The 24,009-nt window shown below is 43.2% G+C and overlaps 1 protein-coding gene across 6 annotated transcripts in view; it reads right to left on the reverse strand.

Annotated features, from left to right (window-relative positions):
* Positions 1-24,009, reverse strand: part of MDGA2 (MAM domain containing glycosylphosphatidylinositol anchor 2) — a 2,250,375-nt gene that overhangs the window by 568,537 nt on the left and 1,657,829 nt on the right. For all 6 annotated transcript variants that reach the window (XM_069637392.1, XM_069637389.1, XM_069637393.1 and 3 more), the window contains exon 9: positions 4,198-4,467. In XM_069637392.1, the coding sequence (XP_069493493.1) occupies positions 4,198-4,467 (270 nt within the window). The remainder of the gene's footprint in view (positions 1-4,197; positions 4,468-24,009) is intronic.

The following is a 24,009-nucleotide window of genomic DNA, read 5'->3' on the forward strand; positions in this document are numbered from 1 at the left end:
ATCTGTAAGGACAAAAACGTATTTGTCAGAATAAAGTCAGGTAAATTGCGTGTCATAGTATAGATTTCTTTAAAGACTTCCCCTCTAAATTGGCGAGGCACCAACTTTCCCTCTCAATCCAGGCTAGAGTCTTATTAAGAAGAGTGTCTCAAAGTTCATGGTCTGAATGGGGTGGACCAATAGTGATAACAATAAAGCATTTTGAAATCGGTCATCTTGGGCATATCCTTAAAGTGTCTTACTATCGCTGATGTTGGTCTTAGAACATTAGGATATCTTGAATCTGTAAAAAGATACAAAATTAATGTTCTTTTAAATTCCATCAGACATGTGGTTGACAGATCGTACTTTAATATGTGCCTCTCATTGTACCCTTCTGCACCTAATGTAGTGCCTATTAGTTGGTAAATTATGGATCCAAATAATTACAAGCTAATCATTAAGTATTGACTAAATACATGTTGAACGAATGTGCTTTCTTGTTCCCTGGTGCTAATTGTACTTGTGCCTGTTGTGAGAAACCTGAAGGTGTCTCACCTGCTAGTCCCCAAGGATCTGTTATCTAGGTGGCCAGGACATGGCCATCACTTTTGGATCCAGTTTCTGCGGGTGGACCAGTGCAGGAGGATCACATGGATGAGGGGTCTTTGGGGAGTAGAAGTGGGACACCGGAGGGTAACACGCGGTATCCCCTTCCCTATAACACCTTTTCCCCATCCTACAAGGTAGGATGCCCAGGAACTCAACCCCCCTCCCCTTTTCCGACATGAACACTTTCTCACGGACAACCCACCGTGAGCGACAATGGAATAACACCAGAGCCATATACCTGACATGTCCCAACACCATGGTCAAGCAAGGTCAGGCAATTATGGATTATTACACACACCCGACTTCCATCACAGTTCCCCACACCGATAAAAGGTGGAGCATGATAGCACACTCTGAGCAAGGTAAAACACATGAGCAGACAGCATTACCAAGATGACAGTTTAATACAAGGAAACAGCGAGACTACAAAGGGTCGCAAGAGTGATGGGGAGGGAGTACTCTTGACCTCTAAAGACTGTTACTTTCGTGAGACTTGGAAAGTAAGAAACCAAAGACCAGGAACGAAGGCTGATCAAACCTGCAGTGTGTGTCGAAGGTACCCGGGGTTCTCCTGCATCGATAACCCAGGCGTGGAGGAACGATTGCTGCTTTGGTACTATCCTTGGTTCCTACAACAAAGCACCATCAGAAAAGACAGCACAGCTGGTAAGTCGGAGAGACCGATACTAAACCAGCTTGTGTTTTGAACAAAGGTTGCAAGCAGAAACTTTATATAAAGAGAACAGTATGTTAGGCATCTGCGATGAGTGATGCAAATATAATTGAAACCAACAGGAGTAACTGGACCTTGGGAGGGCCAAGCAAAGATATCATACATAGAGTGGTCAGGCACCACATGGGAAGTCATTAGAAAGTCTCTGTTAGGTATCCAACTGATGCTTAGTGTGTGAAAAAGGAATATTGAGATTGAAGTGGTCATGCAATGGGTCAAGCTAAACCCAGTGCACATTCGAAAGTCTTTGATAGTTTAATGTGCATAGCAATTGGTCAGAGCCCGGCTAATGGAGACTAATTGAGCGGGATACGAGCCCAGCTGAGGGGGATCCAGTGTGAACTGTGAGTCACTCGAGAAATAACTCTGACATTGGTGTGAAAGGGACCTGAGCTCGGCTGAGGGGGATGCAGGGTGAACACTATACTTGAATACAGGTGAAAGGAAAAGAACATTTACTTATTGTTTTTGTACAGCAGGCCCTCTGAGTCAAGAGACTTGAAAGAAGTAAAGCGACTTGGACACAGAAGGTCCTGAAGTGTGGAAATTGAACAGCATCCTCGGGCCTCAGAAGCCAGAGTGTGTGCTTTGCTCGAGTGACCTGCCTTGCCCATGCTGAAAACGTGGGGAAGGGAGGCCAACGGCCGGAGCATCCTGACATATCATTTTGTGAACACTTTCTTTTTCATGAACATTATCTCCACATTATTTGTAAATTAGGGGTAAGGATTGGCAATAGGTTTTTTAGTATAGGCCCTTTTTATTTGACAAGACTCAACAAGGACTGCATTAATATTATTTTATGGTCGTAGCTTGCTCCCATCTGTAGATCTAGATTTAGATATGCATACCATATGAAACTGTAGTCACTTGTGTCTGTCTTACTATTGCCACCATGCTTTCCTTACACTGTGAAGTTTATCTAATACACCCCCATATCAGAAAATGGATTTGAACAAACCCAATTCCCAACCTACTTGATAGACAAACAACCAAATCCTTAATTTCAGATAATTCCATTGGAAACATTGCCAGATTATCAAACATGCTGCTAATTATTGTGTTCAGATATGTACGTTTTTCGTGTCCAGTCAAAGGATCGAATGAAAAGGACCGGATGACAAAAGGTTCGAGTCAAAAGGACCACAAAAAGAAAGGTTGAATGCCTTTTTTAAAATGTATATATTTTTTTTGGCTTCCGTATAGGTAAAAAAAGTGGTTTTTAGACCAAAAAAAAAATAAAAAAATAAAAATTCAACCCCTTTTTTCGGTCCTTTTGACTCAAACCTTTTGTCATTCGATCCTTTTCATTCGATCCTTTAACCTATAACCTATGTTTTTATATTCATGAAAAGCCAGTGTATGTTTGAACATGTGCAATAAAGTGATCAGAAGCAATTTTCGAGACACATCTGTGCTAGTATTGTGCAGCTGTGCAAGGGACACTTTACCTGGTATAAACACTAGTGCAAAACATTGCCCATGCGCAAATAATACTATTTCAATGTATTTTTGCACCTGGACAAAGGGTGTCCTTTGGCTAACACGCCATTCAATAAAATTGTGCTTGCAGTGGTACAAAGGTTCTATGAAAGGGTCTCTGACACAGTATAAAAGAGCATTTTCAAAGGTGCAAATACAATTAGCACTGAGGCAGAAAACAATATTCCTTCAATGCATTTTTGAACCAGGGTAATGGTTGCCCTACTCTATTAAGTACCAGTGTGTAGTATGGCCCCAGAAGTACATGGTTTTGTCACATTCTAGTTTTGTGTCCAAATAGGGGGCTGAGAACGTGTGGACCCCTCTTACAATTATTACAAGTGTCTCCAGTGATATAACAGGCACTTTCATACTATAGCTTTGGGAATGTTTTAGATCAGTGTCAAACAACTTTGTGTAACTGAAAAGAAATGCAGGAATTCAATAACCCTCGAGGCGAAGGGTAATTTATACAAATCTCACCACACCTTTAAAATGACTGTTTGAAACTTTTCACACAATTCTGTTATGCACGTTAATTGGCAAAGCCATGGGTGCTAATAGAGAGTCCTTGTATGCGGTCGGGTGTGTGGTTCATGGATTGACCTGTCTATGGCCGTTGGGTGTTTGCTTTGTCAGTCATTTGTGCTGATGTACACTCTTCACTGCTGCATAGTGATTTCTTTGGAGATGAATGTTCCTGGCATCATGAGTGATGACCAGTGAGTGCCACACTATATTTCTAGCACCACCACCAATAAAATGTGCAACCATTTCCAGAGAAAGTGAATCCCTTTTAAAATGGACAATGGACCTCATTACAATGAGGGCGGCCGCGGAATGAACGGTGGCGGTAAGGGACCGGCACCGTTCATTCCGGGCCGCCACTTTACGAGGTCTGCAGCGGGTCCCACTCTGGACGCCGGGCCAGACCAGACGTGCAGAGAGGGACCCGCTAGCAGACCAGATGCTAACAATGGACCCGTCACTAATGGGCCTGTTGTTAGCATCCTCCCCATTCCCTATAAGGGCTCAAATGGGAATGGGGACGTACCGGGTCCGGGTCCCGAGAATGGGAATTAGGTCCCGAGAATGGGAATTACCGGGCCTGCTAAAGTCGGCATGGGCCAGTAATTCCCTATTTTTGGGACCCAGACCCGGTACCCAGTTTGGGGGTAGCCATGCCGCTAAGAATGGCATGGCTACCTCCAAACTCCTAATGAGGCCCAGGGTGTCATCAGTAATTTCCCCAAATAATTGCATAATTGAAGTCTTTCCTACATGCATTTGAAGGAAAAAGTGTCCTACAATGGTTGCATAATGGTGCATACAGTTCTGCTGTCTTAAAACACAGTAATTACCATTTCAACATCAAGCTTTATGGAGCTTACCTGTAACAAGGAAGCTGCATCGCCCGGCACCTGCTTCATTGATAATGCTGCAGTTGTAAATTCCATAGTTCTCCTTTGAAAATATGTTGACGGTGAACTCTGTATAGTCCTGGGAATCAAACTGGCCATTCTTCAGCAACTTGGTGCCTAATCTCCATTCATACATGAGCACCCGGTTGGGGTACGCCCGCAAAACCCTGCAACTCATGGTAAGACTTTGCCCCAAACCTTGCCTTATTTCCATAAATGTTGGTTCCACAGCCGGAGGATCTGAAGAAAAGAATTAAAATAAGTTGTCGTTTAGATCTTTTTCTTATATATATACACACAATGAAAATGTATGACAGATATGCAATCACCAGACACAGCAAAATGGCAGACATTTTGTGGTAAGCATACATTATATAGGGACTTTTGAAACGTTTATGATCACACAAAAATGTAAATACATCGGTATTTGATTGTAGCTGTAGCATCACATTAAAGTTGCTCATCTATATGTACAGATCAATGTATTGTGGACAATATATAGAAGGTTGGACAAGTGTGAGGTTAGCAAGGAGCTGATTACGAGTTTGGTGGTAAAACTAAATTACTATTAGCACACGTGGTAAGTATGAAGTAACATGTAGAGTCCATATGGTTTTGAGTCCTGCTTGGTTAGTTCCCATTTTGAAACCCCAAATAACTTCACGTGGCAATGCAGACTACTTGCAGACTGTCACATGTGTTTGTTGTGATTTAATTACTTTCACCCAAGAGCAGGGGAAATTAAGAGCAGTGGAAATTGAAGTTTGTGATAGATTAATTATTTTTTTTCATGTTGAAAAGCTATCAAATGTTCATATACTGCATGCTCGACTATGCCACCAAACTTGGAATTATTCCATGGATGTCATTTATGCTAAAGCATACTAAGTGCATTATTATTATCAGATGACATTCTATAAAAATGTCAACAGACTGAAATATGTAGTATCACAAAAGTTCTGCAATATGGATACTGTGATAATGCAGCGCCTGAAGACCATGATAACACCATGATGAACTATGCTATAATAGAATCAACATACTTGCAGAATAATCTCACTGTGTATGTTATTGATTCACAACACATGTTTCAACCACCACTGTGCTTGCAATGGAGACTAATTAGGAGAACTGTACACCCAGTGCCTCAACTCAATGCCAGGCCCCTTAAGGTACAAACATTCAAATGCAGCATTGCCCAAGGACACACCAGTATGCCCATTTGAGAAGGCAATTGTCTTGAACAAGACATCTGCCAAATCTACAAACAAGATCACCAAGACACAAGAGCTACTCACTAACCACACAGAAGCAGGGAAGTGGCAGAAATGCATAGGGAGCCCTTGGCTGTCTTTTATCCAATAGCACTTCGAATTTGGGAATTTTAGTTCTGCACTCCTGCTGAGAAATATTGGTTTGCAATACTAGAGCAATGCAGTTCCACATGCACACATAGCTCAGCTTCAAATGAGCACACTCAGATTTTCACATGCATCACATCGTGTCACACACATTCACTATAGCTTTTCACGTAATCAGTGATATTATCGAATAGGAAACAACTAATGGATGTTTAAACAAACCCAACACATCTATAATAAAACTCATTTAAAAATGTACATATGTGGTTGGGAATGGGAATAGTAGTTTTTTGGATGGGGGAAAAGCATACATTTATAGATGTTTTGCGTTGGTTCAAAATTCATTCTTTGTTTCATAATTCGATATAATCACATGTAACCCTTTTCACAATAACACACACACACAACACTATAGCCATTCATATGCATGCACACCTCTGCTTTTCACATGTGCGTAAATGGCCTTTCACTTGCATGTGCACAATGACCTTTTACATGCACAAATGACAGTCTATCCCTTCCAAGGACACTGCAGTCTGAGCGGCATGCAGAGCACAGAAGAATGGCGGGCAGAGGAGATGTAGAGAGGGGAAATAGAGGATAATTGATTTAGGAAAAAGAGAACAGGTGCGAGAAAAAAATAGATGAAAGAAGTGCCACTGAGAAGAGATATGGGGCGAACGAGGAAGATATAAGATTTAGGGAGAGGGATACAGAGAGAAAAGCGACCACAACGGGGGTATACAAGCAGCAAAGTGTTGCAAACATGAACAAATTAGAGGAAGGAAAATGCAAAGGAAAACAGTGGAGAAGAAGGAAGGTTAAGAGAGGGGCCAATTCATTTAGTTACAACCTGCCAGCTGCTGCTTTGCAATATTTATGTAGGACGGTCTTTACTTACAAGTAAGGAACAGTTGATAAAGACAGGCTCCCATACTCTTATGTTCAGTTTCCATCTGTCAGCATTTGAGGTTGGCCACCAGCCTGAGACTCTGCGTTTCTCTTTGTGCAGGCCCTGTGTACTGTCCTGGAACTTGGTAACCAGAATACAGCGTGTACCTAACTTCTCTGAAACCATGTTGCAGTTAGTGCTGCATGATTTACAAACTTAAAAGCAATTCATCATTATTGCATCATGAACTGTGATGCAATACTGTTTATTTGATGCCTAGTCATTAGTGGCATCAGGACAATCACAGGGTGTATCCAATAAGAGATTGCTGCATCAGATTACTGTGATGTGGGAGGATCAAGCCAAGTATAAAAAGTAATATTACTATTGGCAGAAACAAATATTATTTTATTCTTGCAACCTAACAGAACAGAAACCGAAGACGGATAAGGAGGTATCGTAAGTTACTTTCTTTATTCCTCACAAAGAGAACCTGAACTATCCCTACATCTAAGATTCTAGACTTAAGATAAGAAAAGGTGTCCAAAAGGGTGCTCACCAGGATGTCAATACCAAAACCAAGAAAGTATTCTCCCCAAACCTATCCTAACCTACACTCTGTATAACATAACTCAACATAAGATGCACTTAGGCCGTTGGCCCTTACACTGGAATGGTGGTTGGTTTCTGTCCGCCACCCATCTGTCTTTCTCTTCATAGGGATACTTGCCCTTGCCCTCGAGCCTCAGCTTCAGTGTCTTTTCCAGTCAGTCTTTCTTTTGGGTTGTTCCAACACATCTGTACAAGTGTCTCTCTTTATGTTTTGGTCCCTTTAGGGACCTTCTAATCTGTGTCCTTTCCAGGAGGAGGGTACCGCTGGTATCCTTTACCAGGCAAGCACCAGGTTTTCTGGCCTAGGCGGCAGCACTTTGAGTTCAGGTAGCCATGTGGTCTTGATTTTGTTCACCCCGCCTTGGAGAATGTGTTCTTTCACCCTGCCTTGGGCCCCACCCAGGGCTCAGATTTCGATCACCCATCCTTGGGTTTTGATTTCCCCTGCCCTGTCTTGGGGTCCTGCTTCTCATATCCTACTTTGGGATACAATGGGCCTCATTACGAGTCCGGCAGAAATTCCGGCAGGTTAGCGCCGGACTCGTATTACCATTCCGCCTCTGTGATTGCCGGAATCACTGGGGCATTACAACCCCAGTGACCCGGTAATTCCGGAGGCGGAATTCCATGGGAATGGGGAAGTGGAAACACTGGCACCATGCTGTAATGGTGCCAGTGTTTCCATGTCCGCCTGCAGGAGGGTGGCGTTAAAGCTGCCAGGTCAGACCTGGCGGGAGTGACACCTCCCTCCTGCAGGACTCTTAATCAGCCGGTCTGGAAAGAACGGTGGCAGAGGTTTTACCACCACCGTTCTTTTCGGGCCGGCAGGGTCGTAATGAGGCCCAATGACTCTTACCCTACCCTGTTGTTTGGATTTGTGCACCCTACCTTCAGGAATGGTTTCCTGCAGGCCACATTGAGTTCTGGCTTCTCACACCCCACCTAGGGCTATTATTGCTCTCACCCAGGGCTTGGGTATGTTTTTGTGCACCCCGCCTTGGGGTATAACATTTCCCAGTATGTTTTGGTCTCTTGCTCCTCCTAGGGGTATGCTTTCAGCCACCACACCCTAGGATATGGTTTCATGTACCTTGCCTTGGGGTATGTTTTCAGGCAGCCTGGCTTGCCCTCTGACTTCCTATGGATATGATGGCTCCCACCCTGCCATGGGGTATGGTTTTGTACATCTTACATCAGTGTATGTTTGGTCCTTGCCTCCCATATCCTCTGGAGCCACTGTATACCTTTAGCTCCATTCCTTGGTAAGACAGGGAAAATGGGTGTAGGCGTTGCTGGCTGCTTGGCATCTTTTGTGATCCTGCTCTTTCATCATTCTCATCACTCGGTGTCTCACTTTCCTCGGTCAGCCTGTGGTCACCCGGCTTGTGTTCCACACTGCTCCTGTCTGTACATTCCCAGATTCTCCTCCAGCAGGCTTGTCAGCGTTCTGCAGGCTCAGACTCAGTCTGGATTGCCACGCTTAGCCTGATGTCTCTTCTTCCTGCCCCTCCTCCCAGGGGGAGGATTCTGCATCTGTCCAGCTCTGCAGATGTCTAATTCAAGATTCTGCCATTCATTGGCTATTTATCCCCTATAGGGGGTGGGACGTTCCATGGCTTGCTCAATCCCAGTTGACCCTTTACCCACAGAGGATCAGAAACCACACCAACAATCCTTACAGTTACTTTCCTTACAGTTAACTCCTGCGTAACCAGCAAAGGTAGTATTGGAATCTTGGGGATAGGGAGGATAACTGCTGTCCATTCTTTGAAACCTCCTGTCCTCTAAAGGGGGGAGGTCCCCACAGTGGGAAACCTATTACCCTGTCCCATAGGGCGTTTTAAGCTGAGAGGGCTCAATTCCCTAGTCTCAAAGGGGTTGGCTCTCCGCTTGGGGAGAGCGGACACATTTCCTGGATTCATCACACAGCCCAGAATATTTGAGAGAATAAATTCATGGCAAATTGCAGACATGAGGCTCACACCTGAGTACAGGATAATTCCCCCAGAAGAGCTAGAATGGGACAGAGCTTGGAATACATGGGTTTCTGGATCCAGTGGCGGGAAGGGGACATTGATTACCTTGTGTCCAGTGATTTTGTGGTGCATCGAAGATTAAGGGTAAAAGCAGCAGCCTGTGGGACCAGAAAGATGCATTCCTGATGCTGACTTTTGTTAAATGGTTGCTAGTCAGCAATTTAGCAAAACAAGCCAACCAAAGCCCATTGTACTTCAGTGTCATAATCCATTCGAAATTGAAATAATTCTCCTGGTTTATTTCAGAAACAGGAGCCTCCTGGAATACTTGAACTGTGGAAGCATCATAATTCACAGATTGTAAAAGAATGTAAAAAGACACTATGACCTGTAACAGTCTGTCCTCTCACATACCAATTCTCAATTATTTCTGTTCACTTACATGCTATTTCAGGGCAAGCACAATTTGAAAGTGTTCCAATCCTGAAAACTATAGAAAATTACTGTTCATTTGATTTTCAGTTATTTCCTCACTCAGTTATCGACGTGCTCAGGTTTATAATCTAACTTTCTGTAAATGTAAGATTTTATATTGCTTTGCTCAAGTTTAATAATGTGAAATTATTTGGTAATGCGTCTCTTGTCATTAAAGTGAGAAAAATATTATGAACCCATTCTTAGTAAAGTCATTCACGTATGATTATTTATGGATAGATGCCAAGTGATATCCTTTCTCTATGTCATGGGTTATTTATATTTGATTCACAAGGCAAATGGCATGTCAGACTCTGGAAAGGAAGTAACAAGTGAAACGGAAGCAACGGTGGCAAACCAGAAGGCCAATAAGGGGTGAAAGCGGGAGAAGTGCACATTGGGAGATGTGCAGTCAAAGCACAAGGAAAGCAAAGAGACAGAGAATAGAGGAAGACTCTTTAGGCATGAGCATGTATTGAGACATCAAGAAGGAAGGTAAAAATGGGCTGGTGGGCAGTAGTGCCAGGACCCCAAAGCTTACTTAGGTCCCAGTGGTGGTAATTACTTAAAGGAATAGTGCGCTCAAAAATATTATTGTCCCAAAAGGTGGGCAATAATCCAAAACATGCATTAAACATAATTTTAACAAAAGTTCCTATGTAAACTTCTGAGCAAACGAGGCTCAAAGCGTTTAAATGGGAGCATCCATTTTGCCATTTCAGACAGCCTCCTCAGCTTATGTTAAACTCTGCCCTGGCGGCACTAAACAAGCCAGCCAGCCTTATTGCAGCCAGAGCAGAGCTCTGCATGAGCTGAGGAGGCTGCCTTCACTTTCATTTTACGTTTCCAGTGCTCCCCAATCCCAGGGAAGCACAGAAAACGTAAAATGAAAGGCAAAAAGCAAAGGCACAGCAATTATAAATACAACGTTACTGTATTTGTGATTGCCGTGGTTGGAAAACCACAGCAATCACAAATACAACAACGTTGTATTTCTGACTGCGGCGGCTTTCGCTTTGAGTCTACAGGGCTGCCCCCGTGTAGGGCGAACCCAGGAAACTCAAAGTGAAAGCCGCAGCAGTCAGAAATACAATGGTGTTGTATTTGTAAATGCTGTGGTATTTCCAAATACAACAACGTTGTATTTCTGAGTGCGGCGACTTTCGCTTTGAGTCTCCTGTGCTCCACCGAGTCGGGGGAACCCAGGAGACTCAAAGGGAAGGCTGCTGCAGTCAGAAATACAACGTTGTTTTATTTAAATATACTGCAGTTTCTTTCTACGTTTCTCAAACTCTGGGAAACTTAGAAAGAAAACCGCAGCATTTTAAAATGCGACAACGTTGTATTTAGGTTTGCAGTGGCTTCAGCTTTGAGTCCCCTGGGCTCCCCGGGGGAGCCCAGGAGACTCATAGCTGAAGACGCTGCAGTCAGAAATACGTTTTGTATTTAAATATGCTGTGGTTTTCTTTCTACGTTTCAAGGGCTCCGCCGACCTGGGGGAGCCCAGGAGACTCAAAGCGAAAGCCACAGCAAACATAAATGCAACATTATAAATGCTGCGGTTTTCTTTCTAAGTTAGAAAGAAAACCGCAGCGTTTATTTTGCAGTGCTTTCAAAAAAGAAATTTAAAGCACTTAACAGGTGCAGGTTGTGTTAATCCTGCTCACCGGCAATAATGAAGCATATATTTTTGATGATGGCCCATCTTTTGAGCCAATAACATTTTTGATGGCACTATCCCTTTAAGACCTAAGACTGTTTGGAGGTGATCTTCCCCACACCTACACAAGTCACACGCATGCAAGAAGACTACTGTAGAATTCTTCCTGCTAAAGTGAAATGTAAAGGGTCAATAGGAACCCCTAAAGTTTCTTGAGGAATGTTGTGTGCAATGTGTCATTTCTCCAAGTCTTCCCATCAATTATTTTGAGTGTACACATTTTTCTTTTGGATTTTTTAATAAAATTTTTTAATGAACCTCATTTAACTATGCACTTGTGTTGTGATTTTTTGTCGATCCACTCAGCTTTACGTCAGTTCCTAGACCAGAAAACAATCAGGATTCAGTTCCAAAGGCAGAACTGAAAATGCACTTTTAACACTAATGGATGGCATGCTTAAAGATGCATATGTGAACTGGCCTTTTCTTGCTATTCAGATAAACCTGTTGGCTGCTTTGTAAACAGTCAACAGTACATGTACTGGCAAGAAACTAGTGGGTAATTGGTGGGTCAGTGGTGTGATTAGGGCATGCATCATTCTTGGTTCCAGTCCTACCTAATGTAGAAACATAAGGGGTATGGTTAATTTATTATTGTCCCTCTTTGAGAGCTTCAAGTGTAGTCCACTTAGGGGTTTCCCAATTTCTTTTTTTTTGACAATATGTGTCTAATGTTTTTATTTATTTTTATATTTGTATAGCGCACTAAACCCTCAGGCATCAAGGCACTTTTCATGATTTGATACTGCAGGGCCTATGCTGTATTGGTTCCATGTCATTTCATCGTGGCATGTTTTTTTGCTGTGTTTTTTACCGTGAATATTTTATCAAAAAACCAATCAAACTTTTTAAAATTATTTTAATAAAACCCCCCATTCCTTTTAATGTTTTATGTATTCCCAAACACACACACTCCATATATATAATTTTCTACCCCCGCCTAAAAATATTTATTTTTTATAAAAAATTCACAGTAAAAAAAAACGCGAACACCCACACTGCGATGAAAGGATGTTGTAACGCTGTATTCATAGCTATATTCTTTGACATTGTTTTTGCTCTGTATATGTCTCCCCTAGAGAAAGCTAGGTTAGAATAATAATCTAAAAAGATGTCTATATGACATCCAACACAGTGTGGACACACCAGGGATAGTAACTGATCAATAGGAACAAAACTGAAGTCTTCCAATTGATTCCACTTGTGGCGTTTCTCCACAAGAATCTCTACTTGCCCCCAGCTGCTCAACATTCAGTAATGTGGTTGCAGTTCCAAAGAAGGGAGGTCTTTGCACACTCAGAACAGCAAATCAAACAGTAGAAGACATTTGTTTTTATACTGGTTTACATTCTGCTCCTAGAAGTATGGACCACAGCCAACCTATCGATGAATATCTTCTAAAGATATAGGCAGTTTATGTAGCATTCTGAACTCTTTCTCTGCCATGAATTCATTGCTTTACTTTGGAAATAAGGACATATATATATAGTAAAACTGAAAACCCCAGAAATGTACCATCACAAATTGCATTGATTACATCACTGATGATATCACAGGTGAAATTAATCTTTCTGAAAATCTTTGCAGTTTCTTCAAACAGCAACACAGTTATAACTGAAGTAAATCAATGAATTTAATACGCGTATGTTGTAACGAACATATGTTTATTGATAGAGAAGTACCCTGGAGGACCAACATCAGTGGCTGTTCATCTTCGTGTATGATTCCAGAACCAGGTTCTAGAATCATACACGATGCATGACACCGTTCTCTGAACTACGTACATAACATTGCATCAGGGTGTTAGACACATTATAACATCTCCTCCTACATAATCATTGTATAAACAAAACAAAGTAATGTTCATACAAACATAAATAATAAAATTAACAATACTAATGTATCTGCTCCAGGAGGAACAGTATATATCGTGAACTATGAACTTGTAAAAAGGATATGAAACTGGAAAACACTGGAATAATTGGTTGATTAATAACGTCTCCATCATGAAGATATGCTCCACCAGGTTCAATAGTATATGAAATCTTGTTTGTAATTTCTCACAATCCTTCTAGATCTAGAGGGCTCATATTCAGAAGACTTTTGCTTTAAATCAACATCATTTGTAGGTGCAGTATTGTATTCATCATCCCTCAGGAACATAGGATTGTCCACAGTCTTTTCTCCTGTAGCTTCTTGGTTCGTTACATGTCTCATTATCTCCCCTTTCCTTGCAAATACCACGTCATCACAAGACCATCTTTACCCTTCATCTAAAATTAATGATTTGTCTCAACATCCTGTTATCCTTTGTGGAGAGCGAAATCTTGATTCTCCCTTCATTACTTTCTTGGGTTTTCTAACCCTAACCCAGTCTCCTCTCTTAAACCTGCTATCCATTACATGTTTTTGCTTGTCATAGTAGTTTTTGTACTCGTTCTGTTTTTTCTTTACTCTCCTTACAATTTCTTCCAAATTAATTTCTTTATTCTTCTTTAATATAAGCCAAGCTGGTCTAAGCCTGTTAGTGGCAATTCTTCCTCTCATGAGAGTAAATGGTTCTTCTTCCGTCACCGAATGTGGAGTTACTCTATACTTGTTAAGTGCTTCTTTGAGTGTATCCTTCCACAGCAATTTATTGGCAATGGTTAATTGAATGACCCCCTTTATAAATCGGTTCATCCTCTCTACCAAACCGTTTCCCATGGGATGATATAACGCTGTGGTACTATGCTTAATGGCTCTCTCTTTTAGGAAATTGTGAACTTCCCAAGATAAGAACTGAACTCCATTATCCGATATAAGCTCTTGGGGTTCACCCTCTCTGATGAATACATCTTCAGGAAATTTCAAAACTTTCATAGCCGTCACAGATTCATCTATCACTCCACATTCCAGCCATTTGGATGTATAGTCCACCAACACCATGAAATAGACTTTTTAAAGTCCAAGCATCTCATAGGGACCAGTTATATCAATAGCTAATTTTGTACAAACTGAGCTAGGTACTTCTACAGGTTGTAACGGTGTGTTCCGTATTGTTTTTCCCTTATCACTTACTGCACACTTCCTTCCAATCACTTCCAATGGCCATCTTCAGATATTTTTGTTCAATATCCTCTTTCATGGCCTTGATTCAATCCTCTTTCGAAAAGCTAGGATGTATGTGTGCTATGATGCACTCTGCACCTTGATCTTCTGTCAATTTCTCAGCATTATCATATCCATCAACTTCAGTGTCATATGGCAATTGAGAGAAACAGTCAGCTACCACATTTGATACACCTGGTGTGTATTTTATTTTGATGTTATACTGCATGATGACCAAAGTCCATCTCCTGATACGTGGAGACGTCAAATGCGGGTTCTTTGAATTCAATATGTGTATGAGTGGTTTGTGGTCTGTCTTGAGATCTATGGGACTACCCCAAGGCTCTTGAAATGTTCTAAAATCCATTTTACCCCCAATGCCTCCCTTTCAATGGTTGAATAAATTTTCTCCGCTCCCTTTAATGTTCTGGAGCAAACGCAATAGGCACCATTAATCCACCCTGTATTTGTTCTAAAACACCTACCAATCCAATGATGCTGGCGTCAACCGATATCATGGTATTTGCGCTGCGGTCAAACATTTTAAGAGTGGGTGCTTTATTCATCAAGGACTTAATGATATTAAATTCTCTCTTGCATTCAGCTGACCAAAACAATCTTGTGCCTTTGGACATTAAGTTTCTCATGTGCCCCGTCTTGTCTGCATAATGGTCCACGAATTTGGAGTAGTATTCCGTAAGACCCAAAAAAGACCCAAAAAACTTTGAAGTTGGTCTTTGCTAGTCGGATCAGGAATTTTAAGGATAGTATCCACCAGTGTTTCCTTAGGCTTTATGCCTTCAGCATTAATGCAATGACCCAGGTAAGTTACTTCATTTTTTTTTATCCTACATTTTTCAATCTTGAGTGTGAGGCCCTTTTGTTGGATAACTTGTAGCACACCGAGTAGGTTTGCGTCATGATCGTCTTCAGACATAGCAGATATCAATATGTCATCTTGGAAATAATGTACCCCATTTAAAATATTAAATAGGAAATGCATCAGTCTCTGAAAAACAGCGGCTGCTGACGCCAGCCTGAAAGGCATCCTCTTATACCTAAAAGCACCAAATGGAGTGAAAAATGATGTTAGATATCTAGACTCTTCATCTAGCAATACCTGATGATATGCAGAAGACAGGTCTAATGTTGTAAAGAACCTTGCTGGCTTCATTGTGGTGAGCATTTCCCCAATATTTGGTAAAGGATGGCGATCCACCCATATGTTGTTGTTTAGGTCTCTCAAATCGACGCACATCCTGATTGATCCATCTGTAGTTTCTCCACAATAACAATTGGGGATAGCCAATCAGAGCTCTCAATAGGTTCTATAATGTCTTGTTTGCACTATTTCTCCAATTCATTTTGCAAAGCTTCTCCGGTGCCAATCGGTATATTCATCACTTTGTGGACAACTGGCTTTGCTCCCTTTTTTAGTATAATACGGTGCTTAAATCCTTTCAGAATGCCAATATTATCATTGAACACTTTGGGAAAACTCTTGGATAGGTTTTCTGAGGTGTCACAGCTTTTGTCTGTAATACTTAAGATCAGTATATTTTCCCCAGGATGTATTCTGATTCTCAAGGAAGCTTGTTCCCACCAACCAACAATGGAAAATCCTTTCTCTACCACAAGGAATTTACAGTAATTTTTCCTTCCTTCAAAGTTCAAGTGTACCCATGTGTACCCTACAATGTTAATAGGTGACTTGCCGTAACCCGTCGCTCTCACTCTGGCCACTTGGAGATTCTCCTTCTTCCCTTTCAATATATTTAGGAAAGTTTCCATGTCCACCATAGTGAACGGTGACCCGGTGTCCACCATAAATTGTAAGGTTATGCCATTTATAGACATGGGTACCCAAGGACCGACAATGTTCTCGCCTTGGTTACATGCTAGAATTTACATTTCCTCTTCAAATCCATTGGTGATTGCTAGCAAACTACTCGGGCCACCTAACTCTTCCAAGGCCTTTATACTGGTCATGTTTCCTCTACCCAAACAACCAGGATTCCTCTGTGTATTGTTCATATAGCGGGAATTAAATCTTCCTCTCCCTCTGTTGCTCCGGCAGACTTTCCCAAAATGTCTCAACTGGCCACATCTGTAGCATTCTGCAGAGAATGCAGGACATTCTTTTTCCACATTTGTATGTCTATACCAGCCGCACTTGAAGCATCTCCCTTGCGACCTATTCGGTGCCTCTCTGTCTTGTTTCGGTATCAATACAAAATCTGACTTTACTATCTTCTTCACCATGGCAATAAGAGCCTCTTCCTCGGTTTTGTGGCTACCATCACAGGCATCCTGAACATATCGCACTTCATTACATTCTGACTTGCTCTGGATCTCCTTCATGCACATTTCACCCAGTTCCATTGACCTGGTAATCTCAAGAGCCTGTTCAAGCCTTGGATCTTTCCCCTGCCATAGACGCTGCTGAATGCGGGAGTCCACTACATGCAAAACAAGTTGATCTCTTAGATATTCCTCTGCTATGCCTGTGAAATTGCATGAGGAAATAAGACCCCTCAAAGCGGCCACATAGTCATCTACACTTTCAACTCTCAATTGTCTTCTGGAAAAGAACCTGTAAGGTTCCAGGACAATGTTTGTTTTATTACCAAAGTGCTTGTTCAATTTGATTAATGCAGTATCATACTTCCTGGCACTGCTTGCTGAGTCCCCTGACCCTTCTTCAGCATCAGTTAGCTCAGGTAGTGTCCAGAAAATCCTCAGTGCCTCTGCTCCAACACAAATTAGCAACATGGCCTCCTTCAAATCGTCATTAAATTTTGCCCCACCAATTGCCCTCAGGTAAACTTGGAAGCTGTCTTGCCATTGCTCCCAAGTACATACTGGGTTTCCAGGATGTGCCAAAAATGGAATTGAAGCTGCAATGTTCTGCATTTTGTAACAGAAAGTCTTTTACAAATATGCATTGACACTTGTGTGACTTGTGGCTTCCTGGCCCTCTCTATTAGTTCTTTACGTCGTATTTTCCTTCATAATTGAATTGGAAATGTGAATCCTGTTTGGGCTGTGCTTTGTAGAATTGTTCACTTCCTTAGATATCAGCTGTATATATTTGCAGCAGAACACACTCAAAGTTGCTGAATGGAATTCTCTTGAATGTTCAACTGTGCACACTTGGAGTTTGGCTGTTTATTTATTTTTGTCCTTTGTTTCTATGTACCACTCGTGTGATGTCCGTTTATTCTTTAAATGTCATTTCCTTTTTATTGTATGTAATTTTTTCTGTGTGCTCGTTTTGGGAGCCTGCCTGTATTCCTGTGCTTTAGTATCTGAATTTGAATTCACGCAATACGTGTCTATTAATATGCTTCCGTATGATCACGGCACATAAAACATCTTTGTGAAGCCGTAGTTATAGCAATCCTACTTTGTTTCAAAATGGTAGCACGCAAACAACGTTTCGGAAGGGTCTTTACTCTGAACTTTCTGTACGATGCAGGACGTCCTTATTTAATGTCACGCACTTGACGCCACTGGGTGCATTACTCTTATGTTGCATCCGTTGGTCCTCTCACCTCGCGCCAGACTCGTAAAATGCTCAATGCAATAAAATTCCTACTAAACAAAGTTCTTTCAAACTATGTCTTCCACTGGAGGCTCTGGGTGCCATCTCACCTTGAAATCTGATCTTTCCTCTCGTTTCCGTACGTTGATGCATGCGTGAATTCCAACGGCACATCAATCACCGCCTCTGCCGCGTCTTTCATGAACCGACAATTCTCCTTAATGGCTGGGGACTTCCCACGTAAGTACTCCTCGTCGCCATGTGAAGTAAATCAATGAATTTACTACACGTATGATGTAACGCACATATGTTTATTGATAGAGAAGTCCCCAGGAGGACCAACATCAGTGGCTGTTCATCTTCGTGTATGATTCCAGACTCAGGTTCTAGAATCATAAACGAGGCATGACGCCGTTCTCTGAACTACGTACATAACATTGCATCAGGGTGTTAGACACATTATAAAAATAACCCATCTAAAAATGTTGAAACTCCACTTTCATTTTGTCCCATCTTGACAAAATCACACCAAACTTTGACAAAACATTCAAATCTAGGTCTTAAAGATGTTTGCAAACATGTGTGCAGATTTGTCTAACTGCACCAAATGTATAAGCCTTTCAAATATTTTGGGACCCCCCCTCTAATTTTGAGAAACGGCTCCAAACTTTGCATAAACAATGAGGGTCCTGTCTAAAATTATACTTTAAGATTTCATGCAGTTTCTTTGGTGGCACCAAAGTTATAAGCCATCCAAAAACTTCTTTTCACCGACACTGTAATGCAGAAATAAGAAACTTTCACTTGATCAGTTACAATGTTCTCTTTGTTCAGCCTCTCTCTGGTCCATGTTGAGATGAAATAAAGACACCACATTCAGGAGGAACGAAGGGTGGGTGCAGAGCACCTCCTTGTCATGATGGAACGTGACATTGGGTTCCGAGGCCACAAGGGCCTGAATCTCGCTGATCCTATGCACTGAAGTAAGATCCACCAGAAGAGCTGTCTTAATTGTGACCAGCCTGATGTCGATGAATGTCATGGGCCTGAATGGTTTATGCGCCATGGCGCCCAGCACCACATTGAGGTCCCAGGAATGTGGACATTTGACAGGTTGGGGTACAACCTCGTCAGACCTGATAGATGCCTCTTGATTACAGGGTTGGAAGTGGAGAATGGGCTTTTCCGAATTTCAGTAAGCACCTATCGCTGCCAGGTAGGTATGGCACGTGTCGACCTGCAACCCTGACTCTGCCAGATGTGCAGAGAATGATAGCACCTTATGAACTGTGCACACAAATGGGTCTACATACCTTTCCTTAGCCCAGCAGCAGAACCAGGACCATTTCCTCTTTTATCTTCAGTCTGTCCTGAGACAGGTGAAGGTGCTGCAGGGTTAAGTGCTCAGGAACCAGGCTGCTAGGACTAATTTCTCCAGGGAGGGGTGAACCACTACCCGCCCTGCTGGGGGAGGAACGGGGTCCCCTGACTGGAAGAGGAACTGTGGCCTGCCTCAAGAGTGCTATGAGGTCGGAAAACCATGGTCTGGCCGGCCACTGCGGCACCAACAGAATTAAGCGTGTGTCGAGCTTCTCTATTCTTGCAGATGACCTTGTGGATTAGTGGTGTCGGGGGGAATGTGTAAGCCCACATCCCATTCCATTGCAGGAGTAGGGCATCCCCAAGTCAGCTTTGACCCCTGCACAGCTAGGAAGCAAACTTCTGGCATCGCCGGTTCTGCTTTGTGGCAAATAGGTCTATGTGGGGCTGGCACCACATCCTGAAGATCTCCATCAGGACTTGCGTGTTCAACTGCCACTCGTAGATGTCGACACCCAAACTGCTGAGCCTATCCACCTCTAGATTGGACTCTTCCAAAAAGGTGGATTGCAGAAAGCCATATTTTGTGGAATATATCTCATTTCCAGATTTCAATAGCCAGCATGGACAGGGGAGGCGATCTGGTGCCTCATTGCTTGTTAATATAGTACATGCGAGGGGAGCTGTCTATCTGATTGCAAACAAAGCTGTCCTCGATCACCGGTAGGAATGCCCTGACTCATGCATGTTGATGTGACTATTCCGGTCCTCCCTTATCCACAGACCATGTACACTGTGGTAGCCCAGAGTGGCTCCCCACAGGTCCAGGGAGCCCTTCACTCAGAACCGTAGGAAGGAGTGGTGGGGTTGCCATATTGGGATGTGTAGATATGCATTCTTCAGGTCCAGGGAGCAAATCCAGTCTCCCCCACACAAAGTCTCCATTATCAGGGCTGGCATAACCATCTCAAATTTTTGGATGGTTATAGAGAGGTTTTGGAAGGATAGATCGAGAATCACTCGCATGCCTGTCTGTTTCTTCTTCTGTATTGTGAAGATTTGCGAATAAAACCTCAGGCCTCTCTGAGAGAAGGGGACTTCTTCTACTGCCCCACTTAATACGTGTGTGCGGATCTCTGCAAGGAGAGCTGGAGTCCCAATCTGAGGTGAGAACGTGGGTTTAGAGGGAGAGGGAGGCGCAGCCCATGGGAGACCACTGATAGGATCCATGGATCTGCGAAGAGAGTACACCAGGACTGAAAGTTGAGAGTAAGCCTGCCTCCCACCGGAGAATTGTGGACCCTGATAACAGCTTCATTGCCTTTTTCCCTCCGAGGCAGGTGCCTGGGAGGGGGACTGGACGAAGCCTTTGTGGGAGGTTCTTTTTTGGTTGAGCCTGTGTTGGCTGGTGGACTTGTCAAGCTGCCTAGCTCTCTGCTCCTGGAAGCCCCTGAATCTGCTGAATGTTCTTCCCTTGTCGGATCGGGCTTGTCTCTGCCGATATGACTTGGATGCAGGCTTTGCCAGTATAGCCAATGACTTGGCGGTTTGAGAATGTTCTTTTTTTTGTTAAGTTCCTCTTCCGTGGATGAGTAGAATAAATCCTCCCTTCAATAGGGAGATCTAAAATGTGATCTTGGACGTCTGGGTTAAACCTGGTAGTTTTGAGCCATGCCATCCGTCTCATATCAATGGCCATGCAAATGGCCCTGTGGTCATGCCGATAGGAGCCACAGAAGATTCCATTATGTCCTCTGCCACTAGCCTGGCTTTGGCCAATCCCTCTTTGAAGGAGGCTTGTCTGTGTACTGGCAGATCTAGAAGGGAGTCTGTGATTTCCCTCCATAGCCTCTGATTTGCAGCAGGCAGCATTGCGTCTGTGTTAGCTTGCCACAGGTTTTTCCTTAAGCCTCCAGAGTTTTTGCCTCTTCGCCCAACAATGGCGTGGTAGAGAAGGATGATGTGGACGCCTGTGGTTTGGCATACATGGAAGCAGCTTCTTTCACTGAGGTATGAGGCTAAGGGTGGACCAATAGGAGGAGAGTATCCCCTTCTGCCTACCTATATTTTGCATCCAACTGCTTGTTGGTGGGGCTTGGAATGGCCCTTTTTTCCAGAGTGTCCACATCTTTTTTGGAGAGGAATGCCTGATCTGGTAGCTGATTTGATGGTCATGATGGACCCACACCTCTGGTTGTTCCCTCTGAGGCTGAGGGATGCCCAGAAATTCTGCCTATCTCGCTAGCCTGTCGTGGAAGGCCCTCGCAGAAGACAAGGTGTACGGATCCTCCTCTTCGTCTGTGTCCCCCTGGTCTGTGGTCCCCTGGGGCCTGGAGGATCAATGGGCAGCATTGCCATTGGACCTACCGTGGCCAGAGGCACCGCCGACGGCAGGGACAGGGCTGGGATGCAAGGCTGCATGGGAGCTGGTGTCGGTGTAGACGGGGAGGCGATCGGAACTATGGGTGGATCCAGCTGCAGCTGAACTGGAGCCCAATACTGTGGAGGCGTAGGTGGAAGTATCTCCTTATAATCCCCTTCAGGATACCCCTTGTATGCCCCCTCATTTGAGGAGCCTTCATCAAAGTGAGAAACTTCTCAAAGAATCATACCTTGCATGCTGTGAATGTGTGCTTACGTGTAGGCACAGCCGGCGTGACCGTGCCATGTCTGCCCTGTGTGAGGCACCAGAAGTAAGGAGACAGACACAGTCTTAAGTTGTTCACAATAATCTTTATTTAAATAATAAGATGGTTGGGGAAAAGGCCTCACTGTCGCTGACTCTATGAGGAGTTACCCAGACTCAATAAAACAAACTAATGGACCAGTCGTTGGCAGGGCGTACAAAATAATGTTCACTGTCCTGTGTCCCAAAACGTATTCTGACCCTCACCTCTAATACCACACTACCAAAAGGGAAAATAATATGTTGACTGTGTTCCTGCAACCTTTCTTCTCCCATTATTCTATCTTCAAGGAAGTGGTTTTCTTGGTGACCTAAAACGTCCACGGAGTGCCAAGGGGATGATCCTCATTGCTTCTCGTATAGTGCCAGGTGGACAAACCCCTTCCCAGGGCTTTACTGTCCAGTGTTAAATGCCAAGAGGGACAATCCACGTCCCCTGGTCTTGGTTTATTTTACTATCATGTATATGGCCCAAACTTGTGTCTGGGCTAGTCTTTTCCCCTGTCTGGTACAACTTTGTTAGGTGTCCTGCTTCCTTACTGGGGTTATTTAACCCTCAGCCTTGTTATACATTACCAATTGTTTGCTACCTTGTACATGCCTTGTGACAGAATTTGTCTTTTTCCTCCACCAATGGTTCTCATGATGGTTTCTCCATTTAATATCACTGGTACTAGAGTGGGGTGTGGCCAGGAGAGAGGTTTGCGCTGGAGAGAGGTTTGACACTTTTGCCTTACCTTTATATTCATTGGATCTTTTGTGGGAATGACAAAGGCTTATATCCCCATCAGCATCGCAGCCTGATTTTCTTTTGACTACACTGACAGACTGCACTGACAGTGCCGTCTTCTGTGTTGCCCCTTTATGGTTGTTTGGGAAAAAGCGGTCCTCTTGATTTTGCAGCGGTCTCGGTCTGCGGCGCTGCTCACACCACTCAGCAAAGCCCCGGTTTTGCCCCTATGTCACTGGCTCTCCTTCTAGAGCATGGCGAACACTACCCGAGTTCAGTTGCTGCTCTTGCTGTGGTCCCTATCTGATGGATCGGCCATCTCTGTGAATTTGACAAGGATGCAGCACACTGTTGCCAAGCGCAGCATTCCGAACTCCCGTCCCCACGAGCCAGGGCTTTTGCCAACTGGCACTTACCATTCCAGGTATATTCTGGGTAAGCAAGTCCAGCCCGTCTGTCGCTTTCTTGGTGGCAGGTCGGTTTCCACAGTGTAGCAACTCATGGCAGTAGATGCACTTTCCCCTTATTACAAGACTCAAATGGCTCGTGCAGGTTACATCTGCGTTGCACTTAGACTCCCCAACGCACATAGTAGTTCCAAAAGGGCTTCTGAGACGGTGCCGCTGTTCAGAGCCGTGGTTTTGGCTGGCTCTTGGTGCCTCACATCGGTCTTCCGTCAGTCCCCTCCTTTCTAAAACAACTTGGTTTTCTTCTTTCTCCACTCTGTCTTCCATGTCTACAACTTCCTCTGATTCTGCCGCCACTCTCAACTCTTTTTTCAACAGAACTTTTACCCTCGGTCTCCACTGCTACTATGACGGCTTCCACTGCCACTATTACACTGCAAGTCATTGGGCTCGACTCCTCTTTTAAGGGAAAGAGTGTCTTTTTTTACAATATAACTTTTAGTATCAAACTTATTACAAATCTCATCATTATTTACATTTTTTTTGTAAATTATAATCAATCATACAATTTCCAGAATAATACAAAACAATCAAACAAATGTAGTTACACAGAGGTGAAAAAGGAAAAACAAGGAAAAGATTTTGCTATTTGCTTTCTACAAATTGACTGTTCTACAATTGTAAAGCAGTCAAGTAGTTGGCAGTAGCTATTCTAATGCTTACTAACTGAGCAGAAACTCTGGACAAACACTAGACCGCTGTGGATAATTTCACAGCCCCTCCATCAGTAGCCTCCTTGTCCCAGTACTACAGATATTCGTTATTGGTGTAATTTTGTTTTAACCCATGTATTGACGTGTCCTTTGTGTTGTAGAATGAGGGAAAGGGTAGAGAATGGTTGTATTACGTTGTGTTTTAAGGATAGGAGTGATCTTCGTTTGGGGGATAAAGGGAACGTAACCTCTGGGTT

This window comes from Ambystoma mexicanum, chromosome 14 (genome assembly GCF_040938575.1).
Source record: "Ambystoma mexicanum isolate Mex_15411 chromosome 14, UKY_AmexF1_1, whole genome shotgun sequence".
Taxonomy (NCBI): Eukaryota; Metazoa; Chordata; class Amphibia; order Caudata; family Ambystomatidae; genus Ambystoma; species Ambystoma mexicanum.